Source organism: Argopecten irradians, chromosome 6, assembly GCF_041381155.1.
Source record: "Argopecten irradians isolate NY chromosome 6, Ai_NY, whole genome shotgun sequence".
Classification (NCBI taxonomy): domain Eukaryota; kingdom Metazoa; phylum Mollusca; class Bivalvia; order Pectinida; family Pectinidae; genus Argopecten; species Argopecten irradians.
This window is the reverse complement of record NC_091139.1, coordinates 7,152,323-7,171,933: the sequence shown is the minus strand read 5'-3', so window position 1 is coordinate 7,171,933 and position 19,611 is coordinate 7,152,323. Positions and strand designations below refer to the sequence as shown.

The following is a 19,611-nucleotide window of genomic DNA, read 5'->3' as shown; positions in this document are numbered from 1 at the left end:
ACACGAAGCCTTCAGTTTTAGCTATCAAGAATTGATTTAAGAATAGATGTTCAATATTGTTTTGAGGATATGAGGGTATAAAGATAATTGGAGCCCGTGAAATTATGCAACATTACACGGCTCCATTATACATATACCCTCATAACCTCAATAAAATAAACATCCTAATCCTAATATTAACATTTTTTTCAAGTAAATGAATATTTATTTTTTCCAGCGGACAGTTGCATATTTTTTTTATGAAATACCCCTATTTTTTTTCTCCTGTCCAACGCCAACGATTTCTATTGAATTCAGCTGATTTGAATTGATCATTGACTAATGTTCCCCGCCAAATGAACCCATCTACCCTCACGATGCTTTGCAATACGACCATATCAGGTAACAATAGAAGACAAACGCGCGTGCCATCAACTGACGCTATCTACTGAACAATGATGAAACTAAGAAAGCACCTAGTTGATTCATGTCAGTGCAAACTGTTAAATATTTAACGATTGTTATAATCGAGTTGCCAAAAATGAACTTAATTGATTTATCATCAATACGCATGTGCTCCGACATTGGGAAACTAATTACTTGTCTCAGAAATGAAAACCAAAACTTTAGTATAAGGATTAGATTTTTTATTCGAAAAGCACTAAAATATAATATAACAAAAGAACACAATACGATAAGAATGTGACAGTATCCATACGAAACAGTTTTTCAGTACAATGTGATAATTATTTTTTCCAGCGGCAGTTGCATTATTTTTGACCTTTAACATACCACATATTCTTTTTCTACTCCCTGTCATAGCCACGAGTACGATAGAAACATTAAAAGATTTGAATTGATCATGTCATATGTTCCACAAACCAAAATGTAGGTCATGAACCTCACGTGCCTACAGCCATCGACTATTCAGGTACACTAGAAACGCCGCGGTGTGTGCTGACATTATATACTGATACATGATAATACTGTGAAAGCATGGTTATTGATCATGTCCAGAGCACAACTGTAACATATCTAGAGAATACAATAATCGACATGTGACACCAACAGATACTTACATTAAGTAGATATTATCAATTCGATTGGCTCACATGTAAACTCAGTTACACTTTTCTCGAGGAAAGTGACAAACCAAACTTTAGTAACTGTGTAGAATTTTATAACACGACAAGCACTATGACAATATATAATATACAAAAGACAATGTGACAATACGAATACTAACAATATGACATTGAATAAACAAATACGAAAGCATTACAATGTACAATGATACAAATACAACATTATAATGTGAACATTATACAAACACAAAATTACAATGTGAACAAATACAAATACAACATACAATAACAATACACATAATGATACAAACACAACATTACAAAGTGACAATAAACAAACAAAATTACAACGTGACAATAACAAAATACAACATTACAATGTGACAATATACAAATACAACATTATAATGTGACATTATAAAAAACACAAAATTACAATGTTAAAAACACAAAATTACAATGTGACAATAAACAAATACAACATTATACAATGTGACAATACATGTATACAAATACAACATTACAATAAGACAAACAAACACAACATTACAATGTGACATTATAAAAACACAACATTACAATGTAACAATATACAAAATAAAACATTATAATGTGACATTATAAAAACACAAAATTACAATGTGAACAATAGACAAAGCACTAAGGGTAGATAACTCTTGGTATGTGGTATCACATCTCTCTCCAAAGGACGCTGTAGTTGGCCGTAGACATCCTGGCTAGCTCATCAGTTTCCGTGCTCCTTCCGGAAGTGGCTGGCATCTCCAAGTCTGGTTCTCCGGCTCCCAGGGAAGTAAGGACAAGGGCAGACAACTCCAGTACCTGGCGATGCTTGGTGGATCTGTACTGGTCAAACATCCTCCGGACACCCTGGATGATGGACTTACGGGTCAGAAGGTGAAGACCAAGGCTGTGGGCATCGTCCAGTGTGGAGAAGAAAATTTGGCGGTCAAGACGGATCAACTGGTCATCTGGAATTAATATTTAAAATAGTATTAAAGTCACACAATTCATTAGAAAATACATCAAAATACATATATCTCGGACAATCGTGACAGGAAGATGAACTGCAGAAAATTATTTAATTACATTAAAAGTAGCACGAATTTGTTTCAATCTGTGACTATTTTAAGATGAAAAAAAAACAAAAAGTGAGCAATAAACGTTATTATTTCGCTATATTACAGGATTGTTCAAATTTCATACACTGTTTGTTTGTCTTATACACTTTACCTTGGCAAATATGTATAACAGCTGGTTTTTGGATAGGAACTTCCGCTTAAAACAGAACAGGGGACAATTTTCAAATTTCTGTAAAATATTCAAACATTTTAAATTTTTCAATATTTTATTGAATGAATTAATATGAATTAAACTGTTACAGCAAAATGAACCATCAGAATGGTTATAAAATATCAAACTATATGATGACTTCTCTTAAGTTGACAGACAATCAGAATACGACTGTACAAAACTGTTTGAATTTGTGTCTAATGTACATGTATATTAACATAAAAAATAAAACAAATTAACAAGAAACCACCAAAAAAATCGATGTAATATAGCTGACCCTTGCTACATACCTAGAAAGTTGACCTGCTTGGTAGCTTTATCGTGGGCTAGCAGATGACTCTGGAGCTTCTGGGCGTAGTACACAACATCAGTAGTGGTCATCTCAGCCATGGTCAGTATAGAAGTTAAGAAGAGGGTGGTAGAGCTGATGGGTTCGAGAGCAGAAGTGTTTTTCCAGAATTCTAAACTATATTTATATACACTTCTTAACTTTGATTGGCTGAATTCATCCAGTACTTTTATTGGCTGAAAATTAAGCCCCTCCCCTATTTAATGTGGAACGTAAATACTTGAATAGTGCTGTTATATGTGAGAAGATTTTCATAACGGTTAAAAGATCAAAGTGAACCGGGCGGTAATTATAGATCAAAGGTCATTTGTCTTGGCATGGCTTGGTGTTACTGTCCAGATAATTAGAGGTGTTAAGGGAGGTAAAATCAAAGGTCACTTGTCCAGGTATGGCTTGGTGTTACTGTACAGGTAATTAGAGGGGTTAAGGGAGGTAAATTCAAAGGTCACTTGTCCAGGTATGGCTTGGTGTTACTATCCAGATAATTAGAGGGGTTAAGGGAGGTAAAATCAAAGGTCACTTGTCCAGGCATGGCTTGGTGTTACTGTACAGGTAATTAGAGGGGTTAAGGGAGGTAAAATCAAAGGTCACTTGTCCAGGTATGGCTTGGTGTTACTGTACAGGTAATTAGAGGGGTTAAGGGAGGTAAAATCAAAGGTCACTTGTCCAGGTATGGCTTGGTGTTACTATCCAGATAATTAGAGGGTTAAGGGAGGTAAAATCAAAGGTCACTTGTCCAGGCATGGCTTGGTGTTACTGTACAGGTAATTAGAGGTGTTAAGGGAGGTAAAATCAAAGGTCACTTGTCCAGGTATGGCTTGGTGTTACTGTACAGGTAATTAGAGGTGTTAAGGGAGGTAAAATCAAAGGTCACTTGTCCAGGTATGGCTTGGTGTTACTGTACAGGTAATTAGAGGGTATAATCGAGATAAGATCAAAGGTCATTTGTCCAGGTATGGTTTGGTGTTACTGTACAGGTAATTAGAGGCTGTAAGGGATGTAAGATCAAATGTCACTTGTCCAGGTATGGCTTTGTGTTACTGTACAGGTAATTAGACGGTAAAATGGAGATAAGATCAAAGGTCATTTGTCCAGGTATGGCTTGGTGTTACTGTACAGGTAATAAGAGGCGGTAAGGGAGGTAAGATCAAAGGTCACTTGTCCAGGTAAGGCTGATGTTACTGTACAGGTAATTAGACGGTAAAATGGAGATAAGATCAAAGGTCATTTGTCCAGGTATGGCTTGGTGTTACTGTACAGGTAATTAGAGGCGGTAAGGGAGGTAAGATCAAAGGTCACTTGTCCAGGTATGGCTTTGCGTTACTTTACAGGTAATTAGAGGGTAAAATGGAGATAAGATCAAAGGTCATTTGTCCAGGTATGGCTTGGTGTTCAAATTTTTAAAATTTTAAAATTTAATTAGAAATAAAATTTATTGTTTTTTTTTTCTAGGTTTAGGGGAGCTTTTGATACACCTTAGCAAATTATGCCACCTGTGTTTGAACGAAGAAGAAGAATCGTACCAACCGAATTGAACTTCATTAATATGGCTTCGGTATTTAACTTGTACAGGTTTCATGTGAGGTGGTAAGGTAGGTAAGTTTCACCTGTCCAGGTATGGCTTGGTGTTTTTACTGTACAGGTAATATAGGTGTTCGTAAGAGAGGTAAGATCAAAGGTCACCTGTCCAGGTATGGCTTGTGTGTTACTGTTACAGGTATTTAGAGGGTATAAAGGAGATAAAGAATCAAAGTCCATTTGTCCAGGTATGGCCTTGGTGTTACTGTACAGGTAATTAGAGGCGGTAAGGGAGGTAAGATCAAAGGTCACTTGTCCAGGTATGGTTTGGGTGTAACTGTACAGGTAATGAGAGGCGGTAAGGAGAGGAAAGATCAAAGGTCACTTGTCTCGGTATGGCTGGTGTTACTGTACAGGTAATTAGAACGGTAAAATGGAGATAAGATCAAAGGTCATTTGTCCAGGTATGGCTTGGTGTTACTGTACAGGTAATTAGAGGCGGTAAGGGAGGTAAGATCAAAGGTCACTTGTCCAGGTATGGCTTGGTGTTACTATACAGGTAATTAGACGGTAAAATGGAGATAAGATCAAAGGTCATTTGTCCAGGTATGGCTTGGTGTTCAAATTTTTAAAATTTTAAAATTTAATTAGAAATAAAATTTATTGTTTTTTTTCTGGGTTTATGGGAGCTTTGATTACACCTTTGCAAATTATGCACCTGTGTTTCAAAGAAGAAAGAATCATACCACCCGAATTGAACTTCATTATATATAGCAACTACAAATTGATCTTTTTAAATACTAATATTTTTATATAAATATATCGTTATATCTCTCTATAAAATTAACGTTTATCTATATAACAGAAATTTTGAAGTAAGTTTAGAACATTAATAAATTAACCTCGATTTATATTGATCGTCATTTACAGAGTGGATTTTGGATTTTCCTTGTTTTATATTATTTCGCTGTGAAGGCAATCCCGGTAGCACTGATTTATTTCTATAATACCTGTAAACCCTTATTGATTAACCCCTAACCCTTGTAAATATCGCCACCGATCGATATCGGTGAGAGCGATTAATCAGGTTTATTATTATTATGTATGCAGAGTTCAATCAAAACCATGATTTACGTGTATCATAAACTGATTCAAGAGGAAAAAAGATTCGACGAGATACATTTGCATGTGCAAATTATTACACCTTAATGCACATTGTATATATACAACAAAAACCATTGCATCGATCTATATGTACACTTTAGATATGTAACATCACACAGAAGTTTAAATTCAATAAAATATCAATCAGTTATAGTAAAAATGATCATACAATTAAATAACACCAAAGACATCAATATCCGCCAACAACAGGGATAATGAATATGGTTGGTAATGTGTGGAACGGTTTGCCAGAATTGGTCGTGTACGCAAAAGCCACGAAAGGCTTTGAAATCCTGCTGGCAAACCATCGAAACAAAAGGACAAAGATGTTTTGTACTTAACCATTCACAATATATAATTTGTGTAATACAATATATGTCTTATGATATAGACATATATACTGTCACTCCAAGTCTATAACTTTTAGATTTAATTAAATTAAATGAACAGTAAATTAAATTAAATGGACAGTCGGTACCGTATCTTATCCTTGCCGATTCCCTGTCGAACCCAGGTACCCAGATCTCCGTCAAACGACCAAAAATGTACTCAATAACATTTGATAGGCAAATAGCTTGCCATTTGTTCGGACAAATTCATTCACTAGAAATGTTAAGGAGATATTGATATATCTTATACACATTGAACGGATTGATATACTGTGTTGTTTCTGGGCCGTATCCACTATCACATAGGAATCAGGGTGCATTATAAATCATAGAAACTCCATTGCAGCTTTTCAATAGTTCACGCTTTCATAAATATTGATAAATAATACATTTTTTGCCCTGCTCATTTTTTGTGTTATTTCGAATTTACCATTAAAAATTTACCAGTACATAAATAATTAAACTCAATTACAGTATCTCATTTACAGCCAGAATTTTGTGACCCCTATTTCAGCAGCAGCAGTTCTACTAGTCACATTACTTATAATAGTAATAATTTATTACTGTTGAGCAGTCAATACATTTACAACTGACTTTATACCATCGTACCATGTTTTTATTTGTACCAAATCGAGTTCAAAATCTTTTGAAATACATTTTTTAAGAATACGAATCTCAGAGTCACGAGTGTAAATCCCCATGCTATCTAATTTCGTATACACAATTCAAGGCTACACTGTAGGTGCATGTACATACAATATTAACCGTCCGCCAGTGTAAAGTCTATCGCTATGTTTAGTAGACTTATCATGCATGACCACTGTTATTTATCAAACTCACATATACGATTTTTATAACGGTTTAATAAGACATGCCGATACAGAGTTTTCCTAAAACCAGTGCAGTTTATTTTTAAAATTCTGAGAATATCTACTTTCTCTTTCATATTTAGATTGAAATAGACCAATAGAAATTACATGTACATGTAGTTACGTATACACCTATATGTTATGCTTCTGATAACATTAAATTTTATATTTGGCAGATAATTATGATTTAGCATTCATGACTAGCCTACTATTCGATTTTTATAGCGGTTTTCTGATATGCCGATACAATGCAAGACGTTTTACAAAACCAGCGGCAGTTTGTTGATAAACTTTTCTGAGAACATCTACTTTCTCTTTCATATTTAGGTCGAAATGGACCAATAGAAATAAGTTACGTATACACGTACCGTATATGTAATGTTTATGATAACAGCCGAGATAACCTTGACTGCATCTCTCTTGAAACTCCCCAAATAATAGTTTATAATTAGAAATGAGAAATAAGGATGGATATGGAAGAGGAAATCCCATGGACAATCGTATTATATACGTCTACGTCCACCCAGATACCACAAGTCTGAGGAGAAGGGAACAGACATGGAGATGGGACGTATACTAGTGTTGGTGTTCAGTATCATTGTCACCCTACCTATCTCGCACTTGAAGTCGATGTAAGTACATGTAACTTGATGTCATTTAATGTCAGGGATTTTTTAAAATTTAAAACTTCATTTTTTAAACTAGAGCGAACATCGATTAAAACAATGGTACAGAATGATATTCGTTAACGATTTGTAAGTTTTGCAATCTTATTGATTCAGCAAGCTAACGAATTTCTATCCAAGTGCTATATGTTATAATGTGTATCTACAAGGTTGACCTAAATATCGAATCAATCAAATATAGTACAACTCAGAAGTTATCTTTCATTGTGTCCTAACTCATAAATATAGACAGGCGTGGAAGCATTATGCATGTCATTGCTTAAATAATCCACGTTTTACACCATTTAATATTTCTCGACAATTTTGTACGTAAAAGCAAAAGCATTTGGCAGCATTACAAAATATGTTAATCGTGTCATTGACTTGCATATGCATTCAGTGACGGATCAAGAATAACTATATTGTAGAAGAGGGAAAGTGTCACAAATACCCCTGATGATTCCATTGAGTGTAGAGAGCGTTGAAAATGATGGAATAACATTGATTACACGATACTTATAGTATAAAACAGAATTGGATAGGGCGTTCCTGAATACCAACCCCACCCCATTCGGTTTCACACTGGACTCTGTCCTGGCCTGAATTGTATTAATTTACCCCCACCCCCGAATGTGCATCATTTCTTAACCTAGGTGGCGTTACAACATATAACATGAACAGATTTCAATTTGTTACCCAACAGAGGCAGTGCTGCAGATGACGGACTTCGACTCCCATTGGAAAACGGTCCTGAACCCGAGCAGCGGTATGTAGAGGCTGGCGAATCTGTTATGATGGGAGAAGACATCTTAATACTCAATAATGACGATATCCGGGACGGTGAAACGATGACCAACGATGATGACATGTCTGTAGAATTAAGACAAGAAGACGACAACTCATGGGACAGTATTCTGCGCTTACTACGACGGCAAAGAATGACCAACTTTGTTACAAATACCCGAAAGTTAGCCAAAGAAACGACAACAGTAAAGCCACTCGATTCAGCGTAAGTGTATATACAATGTTTATTGTAGATGTATCATTCTAGTTACCTTTGATCATTTACAACAATGTGGAAGTAATCCGACAGTCGTTATACAATAATTATTCTTAACGTTGAATCCACAAATGTTTAATCGTAAAGTGAAAACAAAATAATATAACATCGTATAGAGTTGGTTTCATTTCCTGGTTTCCTTAATCATGATTCAATATTGTTTTGTAGGAGTAACCATCGACACAGAATCGTGAAGAGAGATCCTCCCGAATGGGAAACACAGCTGTATGGATAGTAACACGACATTCACTGGGTAGAATCATTTCTGCTTTCATGATGTATTTAGGCCGTATATTGGGGATTCCCAATGGTTCCTTGCCCGGATAACGTTGTTGGAGGTTCTTGGTGGTATCCGATCCGGATGTTGGAGGTTCCCAATCCTAGCTTACCCGGACGTTGGAGATTCGCAGTGATACCCACTCTGGAGGTTGAAGGTTCCTTGTGGTACCTTGCCCGGAGGTTGGAGGTTCCCGACTGTGCCCAGAGCGGATACTGGAGGAACTCTGTGGTACCTTGCCCGGATGTTGGAGGTTCCTGTTAGTACACAGTGCGGATGTTGGAGGTTTATGGTGGTATACCCAGCCCAGATGTGTCGGCCCCGGATGTAAGGATTTTTTTAGTGGTAACTAGCACGATTACCATGTGTTTCCGGTGGTATCGGTCCTAATGTTGTGATATCTAATCCGGATATTGGAAGTTCATGGCCCCGGGTATTAGATAAATATGGTGGTTCTCAGTCCGGATGCTGGCTGAAGCTTCCCTGGATGATGGGGTTTCCAATGTTACCCGTACCAGATGGTTGATATTTTACGTGGCACACAGACTGTTTAGGATAGTGATTAAATAAACTTACTCAAAATGCAACAGAAATCATGGTTATTAACAAAGAAGTAAAGGAGCAAATGTTTTGTAATTGTATACAGTAACAACGAATATTCGTGATCGAATGACTCTTGCTGATATGTAACAACATTCATAACAAAGACAATGACATATCCTAATAGTCTTTATCTAAAATTAGACAAAAGAATGTTTTCATTGTATTTCAGTGTTATTTAATTGTTTCGTTATTTAAACCATCATGTCATGTTCATTGATAATAAAACTATAACAAAAGGATAGTTTTCTTTGTTTGTGTTAACATTTGCTGTAATCCTGTCAGTACAATACAGGTATTGTAGTTGAATTGTAATAAAAGTAGTTTTTCGAACTATCCTAAAGTATCTAAATAATGTATGAAAGTATTAAAAATTTCTGGTTTTTTTTTATGAAAATTTTTCGAGTTAACATTTCTAAATTCCGAATATGTATCTATACATGTTTATTTGGAGTAAGTAGACCTACCATCAATGTATTAGCAGCACATGATGTTAGATTTTTTTGTAATTTGTTTTCGAATTTCCCTTATCTCGGAAGTCGCCGTAAAACTGCTAACGTGACACTTCTCAAATGTGTATGCTACCCAAAATGGTACACTTTTGATATACATGAAGCAGAATTTCCAGTTTACGACTGACAATTTTTTTTTTAACTTTTCAGTTTACAATCTCACCTGACAATAATTGTCCGGAACAGAAATTAAGGTGCTGTATACTAACTCTGGCATTTTTCCAACGTCATATTCTTTCCTTTTGTTTATTAGCTCTATTTAAAAATGAAAATAATGACATTGTGAAAAAATCCTGGAAGCGACGTCGTGTGACTGCCCTAAAACACCAAACATACCTTTAAAACACTGAAAACAATTGCTGGATGGGATATTTTTGATAGATATGTGACTCAGATAAACTGTAAATTATTTGAAATTTCAAACATTTTTATCATGTCTAGACATGTATCAATTAAATCTAGGAGGTATACCATTTTGGGTTATCGGACCTAATGAAACATAGGGCTGGATCGGGGATGCTTCAAAGCTCTCTATTTGTAAATATATGCACTGCTGACAAGTCCACAAATCATGAAGATTAAAACTAGAGGCATCTATTTGTTAATAAATTAGATAAACAAAATGATGAAGTAGGGTATTTATTACTTTAATGACAATAAAGAATTTTGTCATGCTACAGAAAAAGCATCAATAATTCTGATCTGTCAATAAGCTTGTCGGGTATTGTGAGACATTGCTACCAATTGCATTTAGGGTTCATTATGCTACGTCTGTGTAAGGGGAGATAATTCCTCCTTTATAATTGTCAAATTATAATTAAACTATGGATCTACCATCTTTCGAAACTTTTAATTTGGGCTGTCATCTTATATTAAATTCCTTAACGGAATAGCACTCTTGATTATCTCCTCTTGTAAGAGTTCTAAAGTAGCCAATCATAAAGCTCCTAACATTTGCCTCTCTATGAAATCTTGTGCCAAAAGGGGGGGTTTCCAGAAATCTATTTTTGGGTTAGTTATGTAGTCCCTATGGTAATAATTGGCCTCTTACATATCCACAACATATTGGATGTATGAGTGACTGTCCTTGAATGACCTTAGCTATTAATAGGACAGAAAGCCTAACCAACCGACCACTTTAAAATTAAATACAGTTTAGAATTTCGAAGTATTAGACATGGACATCACCTGACAAAAGGGAACGACGAAGACTGTCTTTCGAAGGGTTTAAAATAATTTAAGCTGGATCTGGAACGACTGTTGAACATGTAGATGAATGGTCATGATTAATAGTTTCATTGATACCTGTATACAATTAACTTCCTGTCGTTGTTTAAATAAAAAAAAATGCAAAGGAAAACAGATCGATATAAGTAGGTAGCATGAAATAGTAAGACTGTAAAAAAGGAACGGAACTACACATCAACTGTTTACATATATAACTTTCTAACTTCCACATACGAACAATAAATATTGCCACGATAAAAGGCTCAAAATATCTATATTAGGCAGATAATTATGTTTAGAATTCATGACCAGCCTAGTATTCGCTTTGTTAAAGCTGTTTTCTGATATGCCGATACAATGCAAGACGTTTTACAAAACCAGCGGCAGTTTGTTGATAAACTTTTCTGAGAACATCTACTTTCTCTTTCATATTTAGGTCGAAATGGACCAATAGAAATAAGTTACGTATACACGCATATGTAATGTTTATGTTAACTGTCGAGATAACCTTGACTGCATCTCTCTTGAAACTCCCCAAATAATAGTTTATAATTAGAAATGAGAAATAAGGATGGATATGGAAGAGGAAATCCCATGGACAATCGTATTATATACGTCTACGTCCACCCAGATACCACAAGTCTGAGGAGAAGGGAACAGACATGGAGATGGGACGTATACTAGTGTTGGTGTTCAGTATTATTGTCACCTTACCTATCTCGCACTTGAAGTCGATGTAAGTACATGTAACTTGATGTCATTTAATGTCAGGGATTTTTTAAAAATTTAAAACTTCACTTTTTAAACTAGAGCGAACATCGATTAAAACAATGGTACAGAATGATATTCGTTAACGATTTGTAAGTTATGCAATCTTATTGATTCGGTAAGCTATCGAATTTCTTTCCAAGTGCTATCTGTTATGATGTGTATCTACAAGGTTGACCTAAATATCGAATCAATCAAATATAGTACAACTCAGAAGTTATCTTTCACTGTGTCCTAACTCATAAATATAGACAGGTGTGGAAGCATTATGCATGCCATTGCTTAAATAACCCACGTTTTTCACCATTTAATATTTCTCGACAATTTTGTACGTAAAAGCAAAAGTATTTGGCAGCATTACAAAATATGTTAATCGTGTCATTGACTTGCATATGCATTCAGTGACGGATCAAGAATAACTATCGTGTAGAAGAGGGAAAGTGTCACAAATACCCCTGATGATTCCATTGAGTGTAGAAAGCGTTGAAAATGATGAAATAACATTGATTACACGATAATTATAGTATAAAACAGAATTGGATAGGGCGTTCCTGAATACCAACCCCACCCCAGTCGGTTTCACACTGGACTCTGTCCTGGCCTAAATTGAATTAATGTACCCCCACCCCCGAATGTGCATCATTTCTTAACCAAGGTGACGTTACAACATAAAACATGAACAGATTTCAATTTGTTATCCAACAGAGGCAGTGCTGCAGATGACGGACTTCGACTCCCATTGGAAAACGGACCTGAACCCGAGCAGCGGTATGTAGAGGCTGGCGAATCTGTTATGATGGTAGAAGACATCTTAATACTGTATGATGACGATATCCGGGACGGTGAAACGATGACCAACGTTGATGACATATCTGTAAAATTAAGACAAGAAGACGACGACTCATGGGACAGTATTCTGCGCTTACTAAGACGGCAAAGAATGGCCAACTCTGTTACAAATACCCGAAAGTTAGCCAAAGAAACGACAACAGCAAAGCCACTCGATTCGGCGTAAGTGTATATACAATGTAGATGTATCATTCTTGTTACCTTTGATCATTTACAACAATGTGGAAGTAATCCGACAGCCGTTATACAATAATTATTCTTAACGTTGAATCCACAAATATTTAATCGTAAAGTGAAAACAAAATAATATAACATCGTATAGAGTTGGTTTCATTTTCTGGTTTCCCTAATCATGATTCAATATTGTTTTGTAGGAGTAACCATCGACACAGAATAGTGAAGAGAGATCCTCCCGAATGGAAAACACAGCTGTATGGATAGTAACACGACATTCACTGGGTAGAATCATTTCTGCTTTCATGGTGTATTTAGGCCGTATATTGGAGATTCCCAATGGTTCCTTGCCCGGATAACGTTGTTGGAGGTTCTTGGTGGTACCCGATCCGGATGTTGGAGGTTCCCAATCCTAGCTTACCCGGACGTCGGAGATTCCCAGTGATACCCACTCTGGAGGTTGAAGGTTCCTTGTGGTACCTTGCCCGGAGGTTGAAGGTTCCCGACTGTGCCCAGAGCGGATACTGGAGGAACTCGGTGGTACCTTGCCCGGATGTTGGAGTTTCCTGTTAGTACACAGTGCGGATGTTGGAGGTTTATGGTGGTATACCCAGCCCAGATGTGTCGGCCCCGGATGTAAGGATTTTTTTAGTGGTAACTAGCACGATTACCATGTGTTTCCGGTGGTATCGGTCCTAATGTTGTGATATCTAATCCGGAAATTGGAAGTTCATGGCCCCGGGTATTAGATAAATTCGGTTGTTCTCAGTCCGGATGCTGGCTGAAGCTTCCCTGGATGATGGGGTTTCCAATGTTACCCGTACCAGATGGTTGATATTTTACGTGGCACACAGACTGTTTAGGATAGTGATTAAATAAACTTACTCAAAATGCAAAAGAAATCATAGTTATTTACAAAGAAGGAAAGGAGCAAATGTTTTGTAATTGTATACAGTAACAACGAATATTCGTGATCGAATGACACTTGCTGATATGTAACAACATTCATAACAAAGACAATGACATATCCTAATAGTTTTTATCTAAAATTAGACAAAAGAATGTTTCCATTGTATTTCAGTGTTATATAATTTTTTCCTTAATTAAACCATCATGTCATGTTCATTGATAATAAAACTATAACAAAAGGATAGTTTTCTTTGTTTGTGTTAACACTTCCTGTCAGTACAATACAGTTATTGTAGTTGAATTGTAATAAAAGTAGTTTTTCGAACTCTCCAAAAGTATCTAAATAATGTATGAAAGTATCAAAAATTTCTGTTTTTTTTTTATGAAAACTTTTGGAGTTAACATTTCTAAATTCCGAATATGTATCTATACATGTTTATTTGGAGTAAGTAGACCTACCATCAATGTATTAGCAGCACATGATGTTAGATTTTTTTGTAATTTGTTTTCGAAATTCCCTTATCTCGGAAGTCGCCGTAAAACTGCTAACGTGACACTTCTCAAATGTGTATGCTACCCAAAATGGTACACTTTTATTATACATGAAGCAGAATTTCCAGTTTACGACTGACAATTTTTTTTTTAACTTTTCAGTTTACAATCTCACCTGACAATAATTGTCCGGAACAGAAATTAAGGTGCTGTATACTAACTCTGGCATTTTTCCAACGTCATATTCTTTCCTTTTGTTTATTAGCTCTATTTAAAAATGAAAATAATGACATTGTTCAAAAATCCTGGAAACGACGTCGTGTGACAGCCCTAAAACACCAAACATACCTTTAAAACACTGAAAACAATTGCTGAATGGGATATTTTTGATAGATATGTGACTCAGATAAACTGTAAATTATTTGAAATTTCAAACATTTTTATCATGTCTAGACATGTATCAATTAAATCTAGGAGGTATACCATTTTGGGTTATCGGACCTCATGAAACATAGGGCTGGATCGGGGATGCTTCAAAGCTCTCTATTTGTAAATATATGCACTGCTGACAAGTACACAAATCATGAAGATTAAAACTAGAGGCATCTATTTGTTAATAAATTAGATAAACAAAATGATGAAGTAGGGTATTTATTACTTTAATGACAATAAAGAATTTTGTCATGCTACAGAAAAAGTATCAATAATTCTGATCTGTCAATAAGCTTGTCGGGTATTGTGAGACATTGCTACCAATTGCATTTAGGGTTCATTATGCTACGTCTGTGTAAGGGGAGATAATTCCTCCTTTATAATTGTCAAATTATAATTAAACTATGGATCTACCATCTTTCGAAACTTTTAATTTGGGCTGTCATCTTATATTAAATTACTTAACGGAATTGCACTCTTGATTATCTCCTCTTGTAAGAGTTCTAAAGTAGCCAATCATAAAGCTCCTAACATTTGCCTCTCTATGAAATCTTGTGCCAAAAGGGGGGGTTTCCAGAAATCTATTTTTGGTTTAGTTATGTAGTCCCTATGGTAATAATTGGCCTCTTACATATCCACAACATATTTGGATGTATGAGTGACTGTCCTTGAATGACCTTAGCTATTAATAGGACAGAAAGCCTAACCAACCGACCACTTTAAAATTAAATACAGTTTAGAATTTTGAAGTATTAGACATGGACATCACATGACAAAAGGGAACGACGAAGACTGTCTTTCGAAGGGTTTAAAATAATTTAAGCTGGATCTGGAACGACTGTTGAACATGTAGATGATATTTCACGTTCATGACGTAGAACTATGGTCATGATTAATAGTTTCATTGATACATGTATACAATTAACTTCCTGTCGTTGTTTAAATAAAAAAAATGCAAAGGAAAACAGATCGATATAAGTAGGTAGCATGAAATAGTAAGACTGTAAAAAAGGAACGGAACTACACATCAACTGTTTACATATATAACTTTCTAACTTCCACATACGAACAATAAATATTGCCACGATAAAAGGCTCAAAATATCTATATTAGGCAGATAATTATGTTTAGAATTCATGACCAGCCTAGTATTCGATTTTATAGTTGTTTTCTGATATGCCGATACAATGTAAGACGTTTTACAAAACCAGTGGCAGTTTGTTGATAAACTTTTCTGAGAAATCTACTTTCTCTTTCATATATTTAGCTCGAAATGAACCAATAGAAATTAGTGACGTATACATGTTCGATATGTTTATGATAACAGCTGAGATTACCTTGACTGCATCTCTCTCAGCTTGAACTCTTGAAACTCCCCAGAGAATAGTTTATAATTAGAAATGAGAAATAGTGATGGATATGGAAGAGGAAATCCCATGGACAATCGTATTATATACGTATACGTCCACCCAGATACCACAAGTCTGAGGAGAAGGGAACAGACATGGAGATGGGACGTATACTAGTGTTGGTGTTCAGTATTATTGTCACCTTACCTATCTCGCACTTGAAGTCGATGTAAGTACATGTAACTTGATGTCATTTAATGTCGGAGATTTTTTAAAATTTAAAACTTCATTTTTTTAAACTAGAGCGAACATCGATTAAAACAATGGTACAGAATGATATTCATTAACGATTTATAAGTTATGCAATCTTATTGATTCGGCAAGCTAACGAATTTCTATCCAAGTGCTATCTGTTATGATGTGTATCTACAAGGTTGACCTAAATATCGAATCAATCAAATATAGTACAACTCAGAAGTTATCTTTCATTGTGTCCTAACTCATAAATATAGACAGGTGTGGAAGCATTATGTATGTCATTGCTTAAATAACCCACGTTTTACACCATTTAATATTTCTCGACAATTTTGTACGTAAAAGCAAAAGCATTTGGCAGCTTTACAAAATATGTTAATCGTGTCATTGACTTGCATATGCATTCAGTGACGGATCGAGAATAACTATATTGTAGAAGAGGGAAAGTGTCACAAATACCCCTGATGATTCCATTGAGTGTAGAAAGCGTTGAAAATGATGAAATAACATTGATTACACGATAATTATAGTATAAAACATGGATAGGGCGTTCCTAATACCAACCCCACCCAGACACTGGACTCTGTCCTGGCCTAAATTGATTAATGTACCCCCACCCCCAATGTGCATATTTCTTAACCAAGGTGACGTTACAACATAAAACATGAACAGATTTCAATTTGTTATCAAACAGAGGTAGTGCTGCAGATGACGGACTTCGACTCCCATTGGAAAACGGTCCTGAACCCGAGCAGCGGTATGTAGAGGCTGGCGAATCTGTTATGATGGGAGAAGACATCTTAATACTGTATAATGACGATATCCGGGACGGTGAAACGATGACCAACGATGATGACATATCTGTAGAATTAAGACAAGAAGACGACGACTCATGGGACAGTATTCTGCGCTTACTAAGACGGCAAAGAATGGCCAACTCTGTTACAAATACCCGAAAGTAGCCAAAGAAACGACAACAGCAAAGCCACTCGATTCAGCGTAAGTGTATATACAATGTAGATGTATCATTCTGGTTACCTTTGATCATTTACAACAATGTGGAAGTAATCCGACAGTCGTTATACAATAATTATTCTTAACGTTGAATCCACAAATATTTAATCGTAAAGTGAAAACAAAATAATATAACATCGTATAGAGTTGGTTTCATTTTCTGGTTTCCCTAATCATGATTCAATATTGTTTTGTAGGAGTAACCATCGACACAGAATCGTGAAAAGAGATCCTCCCGAATGGAAAACACAGCTGTATGGATAGTAACACGACATTCACTTGGTAGAATCATTTCTGCTTTCATGGTGTATTTAACCGTATATTGGAGATTCCCAATGGTTCCTTGCCCGGATAACATTGTTGGAGGTTCGTGGTGGGACCCGATCCGGATGTTGGAGGTTCCCAATCCTAGCTTACCCGGAAGTCGGAGATTCCCAGTGATACCCACTCTGGAGGTTGAAGGTTCCTTGTGGTACCTTGCCCGGAGGTTGAAGGTTCCCGACTGTGCTCAGATGGGAAACTGGAGGTTCTCGGTGGTACCTTGCCCGGATGTTGGAGGTTCCTGTTAGTACACAGTGCGGATGTTGGAGGTTTATGGTGGTATACCCAGCCCAGATGTGTCGGCCCCGGATGTAAGGATTTTTTTAGTGGTAACTAGCACGATTACCATGTGTTTCCGGTGGTATCGGTCCTAATGTTGTGATATCTAATCCGGAAATTGGAAGTTCATGGCCCCGGGTATTAGATAAATTCGGTGGTTCTCAGTCCGGATGCTGGCTGAAGCTTCCCTGGATGATGGGGTTTCCAATGTTACCCGTACCAGATGGTTGATATTTTACGTGGCACACAGACTGTTTAGGATAGTGATTAAATAAACTTACTCAAAATGCAAAAGAAATCATAGTTATTTACAAAGAAGGAAAGGAGCAAATGTTTTGTAATTGTATACAGTAACAACGAATATTCGTGATCGAATGACACTTGCTGATATGTAACAACATTCATAACAAAGACAATGACATATCATAATAGTTTTTATCTAAAATTAGACAAAAAGAATGTTTCCATTGTATTTCAGTGTTATATAATTTTTTCCTTAATTAAACCATCATGTCATGTTCATTGATAATAAAACTATAACAAAAGGATAGTTTTCTTTGCTTGTGTTAACATTTCCTGTCAGTACAATACAGTTATTGTAGTTGAATTGTAATAAAAGTAGTTTTTCGAACTCTCCAAAAGTATCTAAATAATGTATGAAAGTATTAAAAATTTTTTTTTTTTTTTTTATGAAAACTTTTCGGAGTTAACATTTCTAAATTCCGAATATGTATCAATACATGTTTATTTGGAGTAAGTACACCTACCATCAATGTATTAGCAGCACATGATGTTTGATTTTTTTGTAATTTGTTTTCGAAATTCCCTTATCTCGGAAGTCGCCATAAAAACTGCTAACGTGACACTTCTCAAATGTGTATACTACCCAAAATGGTACACTTTTAATATACATGAAGCAGAATTTCCAGTTTACGACTGACAAATTTTTTTTTAACTTTTCAGTTTACAATCTCACCTGACAATAATTGTCCGGAACAGAAATTAAGGTGCTGTATACTAACTCTGGCATTTTTCCAACGTCATTTTCTTTCCTTTTGTTTATTAGCTCTATTTAAAAATGAAAAATAATGACATTGTGAAAAAATCCTGGAAACGACGTCGTGTGACAGCCCTAAAACACCAAACATACCTTTATAAACACTGAAAACAATGTGCTGAATGGGAAATTTTTGATAGATATGTGACGCAGATAAACTGTAAATTATCTGAAATTTCAAACATCTTTTATAATGTCTAGACATGTATCAATTAAATCTAGAAGGTATACCATTTTGGGTTATCGGACCTAATGAAACATAGGGCTGGACCGGGGATGCTTCAAAGCTCTCTATTTGTAAATACGAGTAAATGCACTGCTGACAAGTACACAAATCATGAAATTAAAACTAGAGGCATCTATTTGTTAAAAAATTAGATAAACAAAATGATGAAGTAGGGTATTTATTACTTTAATGACAATAAAGAATTTTGTCATGCTACAGAAAAAAAGTATCAATGATTCTGATCTGTCAATTAAGCTTGTCGGGTTTTGTGAGACATAGCTACCAATTGCATTTAGTGTTCGTTATGCCACGTCTGTGTAAGGAGAGATAATTCCTACTTTATAATTGTCAACTTATAATTAAACTATGGATCTACCATCTTTCGAAACTTTTACGTTGGGCTGTCATCTTATATTGAATTCCTTAACGGCATTGCACTCTTGATTATCTCCCTTTGTAAGAGTTCTAAAGTAGCCAATCA

The 19,611-nt window shown here is 35.6% G+C and overlaps 4 protein-coding genes across 4 annotated transcripts; 3 read left to right on the top strand and 1 right to left on the bottom strand.

Annotated features, from left to right (window-relative positions):
• Positions 1–1,754: 1,754 nt before the first annotated feature.
• Positions 1,755–2,765, bottom strand: LOC138326247 (uncharacterized). Its single transcript, XM_069272369.1, has 2 exons — positions 2,666–2,765; positions 1,755–2,053 (listed from the first exon to the last, which is right to left on the bottom strand). The coding sequence occupies exons 1-2, from the start codon at positions 2,763–2,765 to the stop codon at positions 1,755–1,757; spliced, it is 399 nt and encodes a 132-aa protein (XP_069128470.1).
• Positions 2,766–7,046: 4,281 nt separating this feature from the next.
• On the top strand, positions 7,047–9,605 carry LOC138324849 (uncharacterized). Its single transcript, XM_069270031.1, has 3 exons — positions 7,047–7,296; positions 8,033–8,338; positions 8,558–9,605. Exons 1-3 carry the CDS (start codon positions 7,223–7,225, stop codon positions 8,622–8,624), a joined length of 447 nt encoding a protein of 148 aa, XP_069126132.1. The 5' UTR covers positions 7,047–7,222; the 3' UTR covers positions 8,625–9,605.
• Positions 9,606–11,508: 1,903 nt separating this feature from the next.
• On the top strand, positions 11,509–13,907 carry LOC138326246 (uncharacterized). The gene is made up of 3 exons (XM_069272368.1): positions 11,509–11,741; positions 12,479–12,784; positions 12,997–13,907. The coding sequence occupies exons 1-3, from the start codon at positions 11,668–11,670 to the stop codon at positions 13,061–13,063; spliced, it is 447 nt and encodes a 148-aa protein (XP_069128469.1). The 5' UTR covers positions 11,509–11,667; the 3' UTR covers positions 13,064–13,907.
• A 1,648-nt stretch (positions 13,908–15,555) lies between these two features.
• Positions 15,556–18,489, top strand: LOC138326245 (uncharacterized). Its single transcript, XM_069272367.1, has 3 exons — positions 15,556–16,207; positions 16,928–17,232; positions 17,445–18,489. Exons 1-2 carry the CDS (start codon positions 16,134–16,136, stop codon positions 17,193–17,195), a joined length of 342 nt encoding a protein of 113 aa, XP_069128468.1. The 5' UTR covers positions 15,556–16,133; the 3' UTR covers positions 17,196–17,232; positions 17,445–18,489.
• The last annotated feature ends 1,122 nt before the right edge of the window (positions 18,490–19,611 follow it).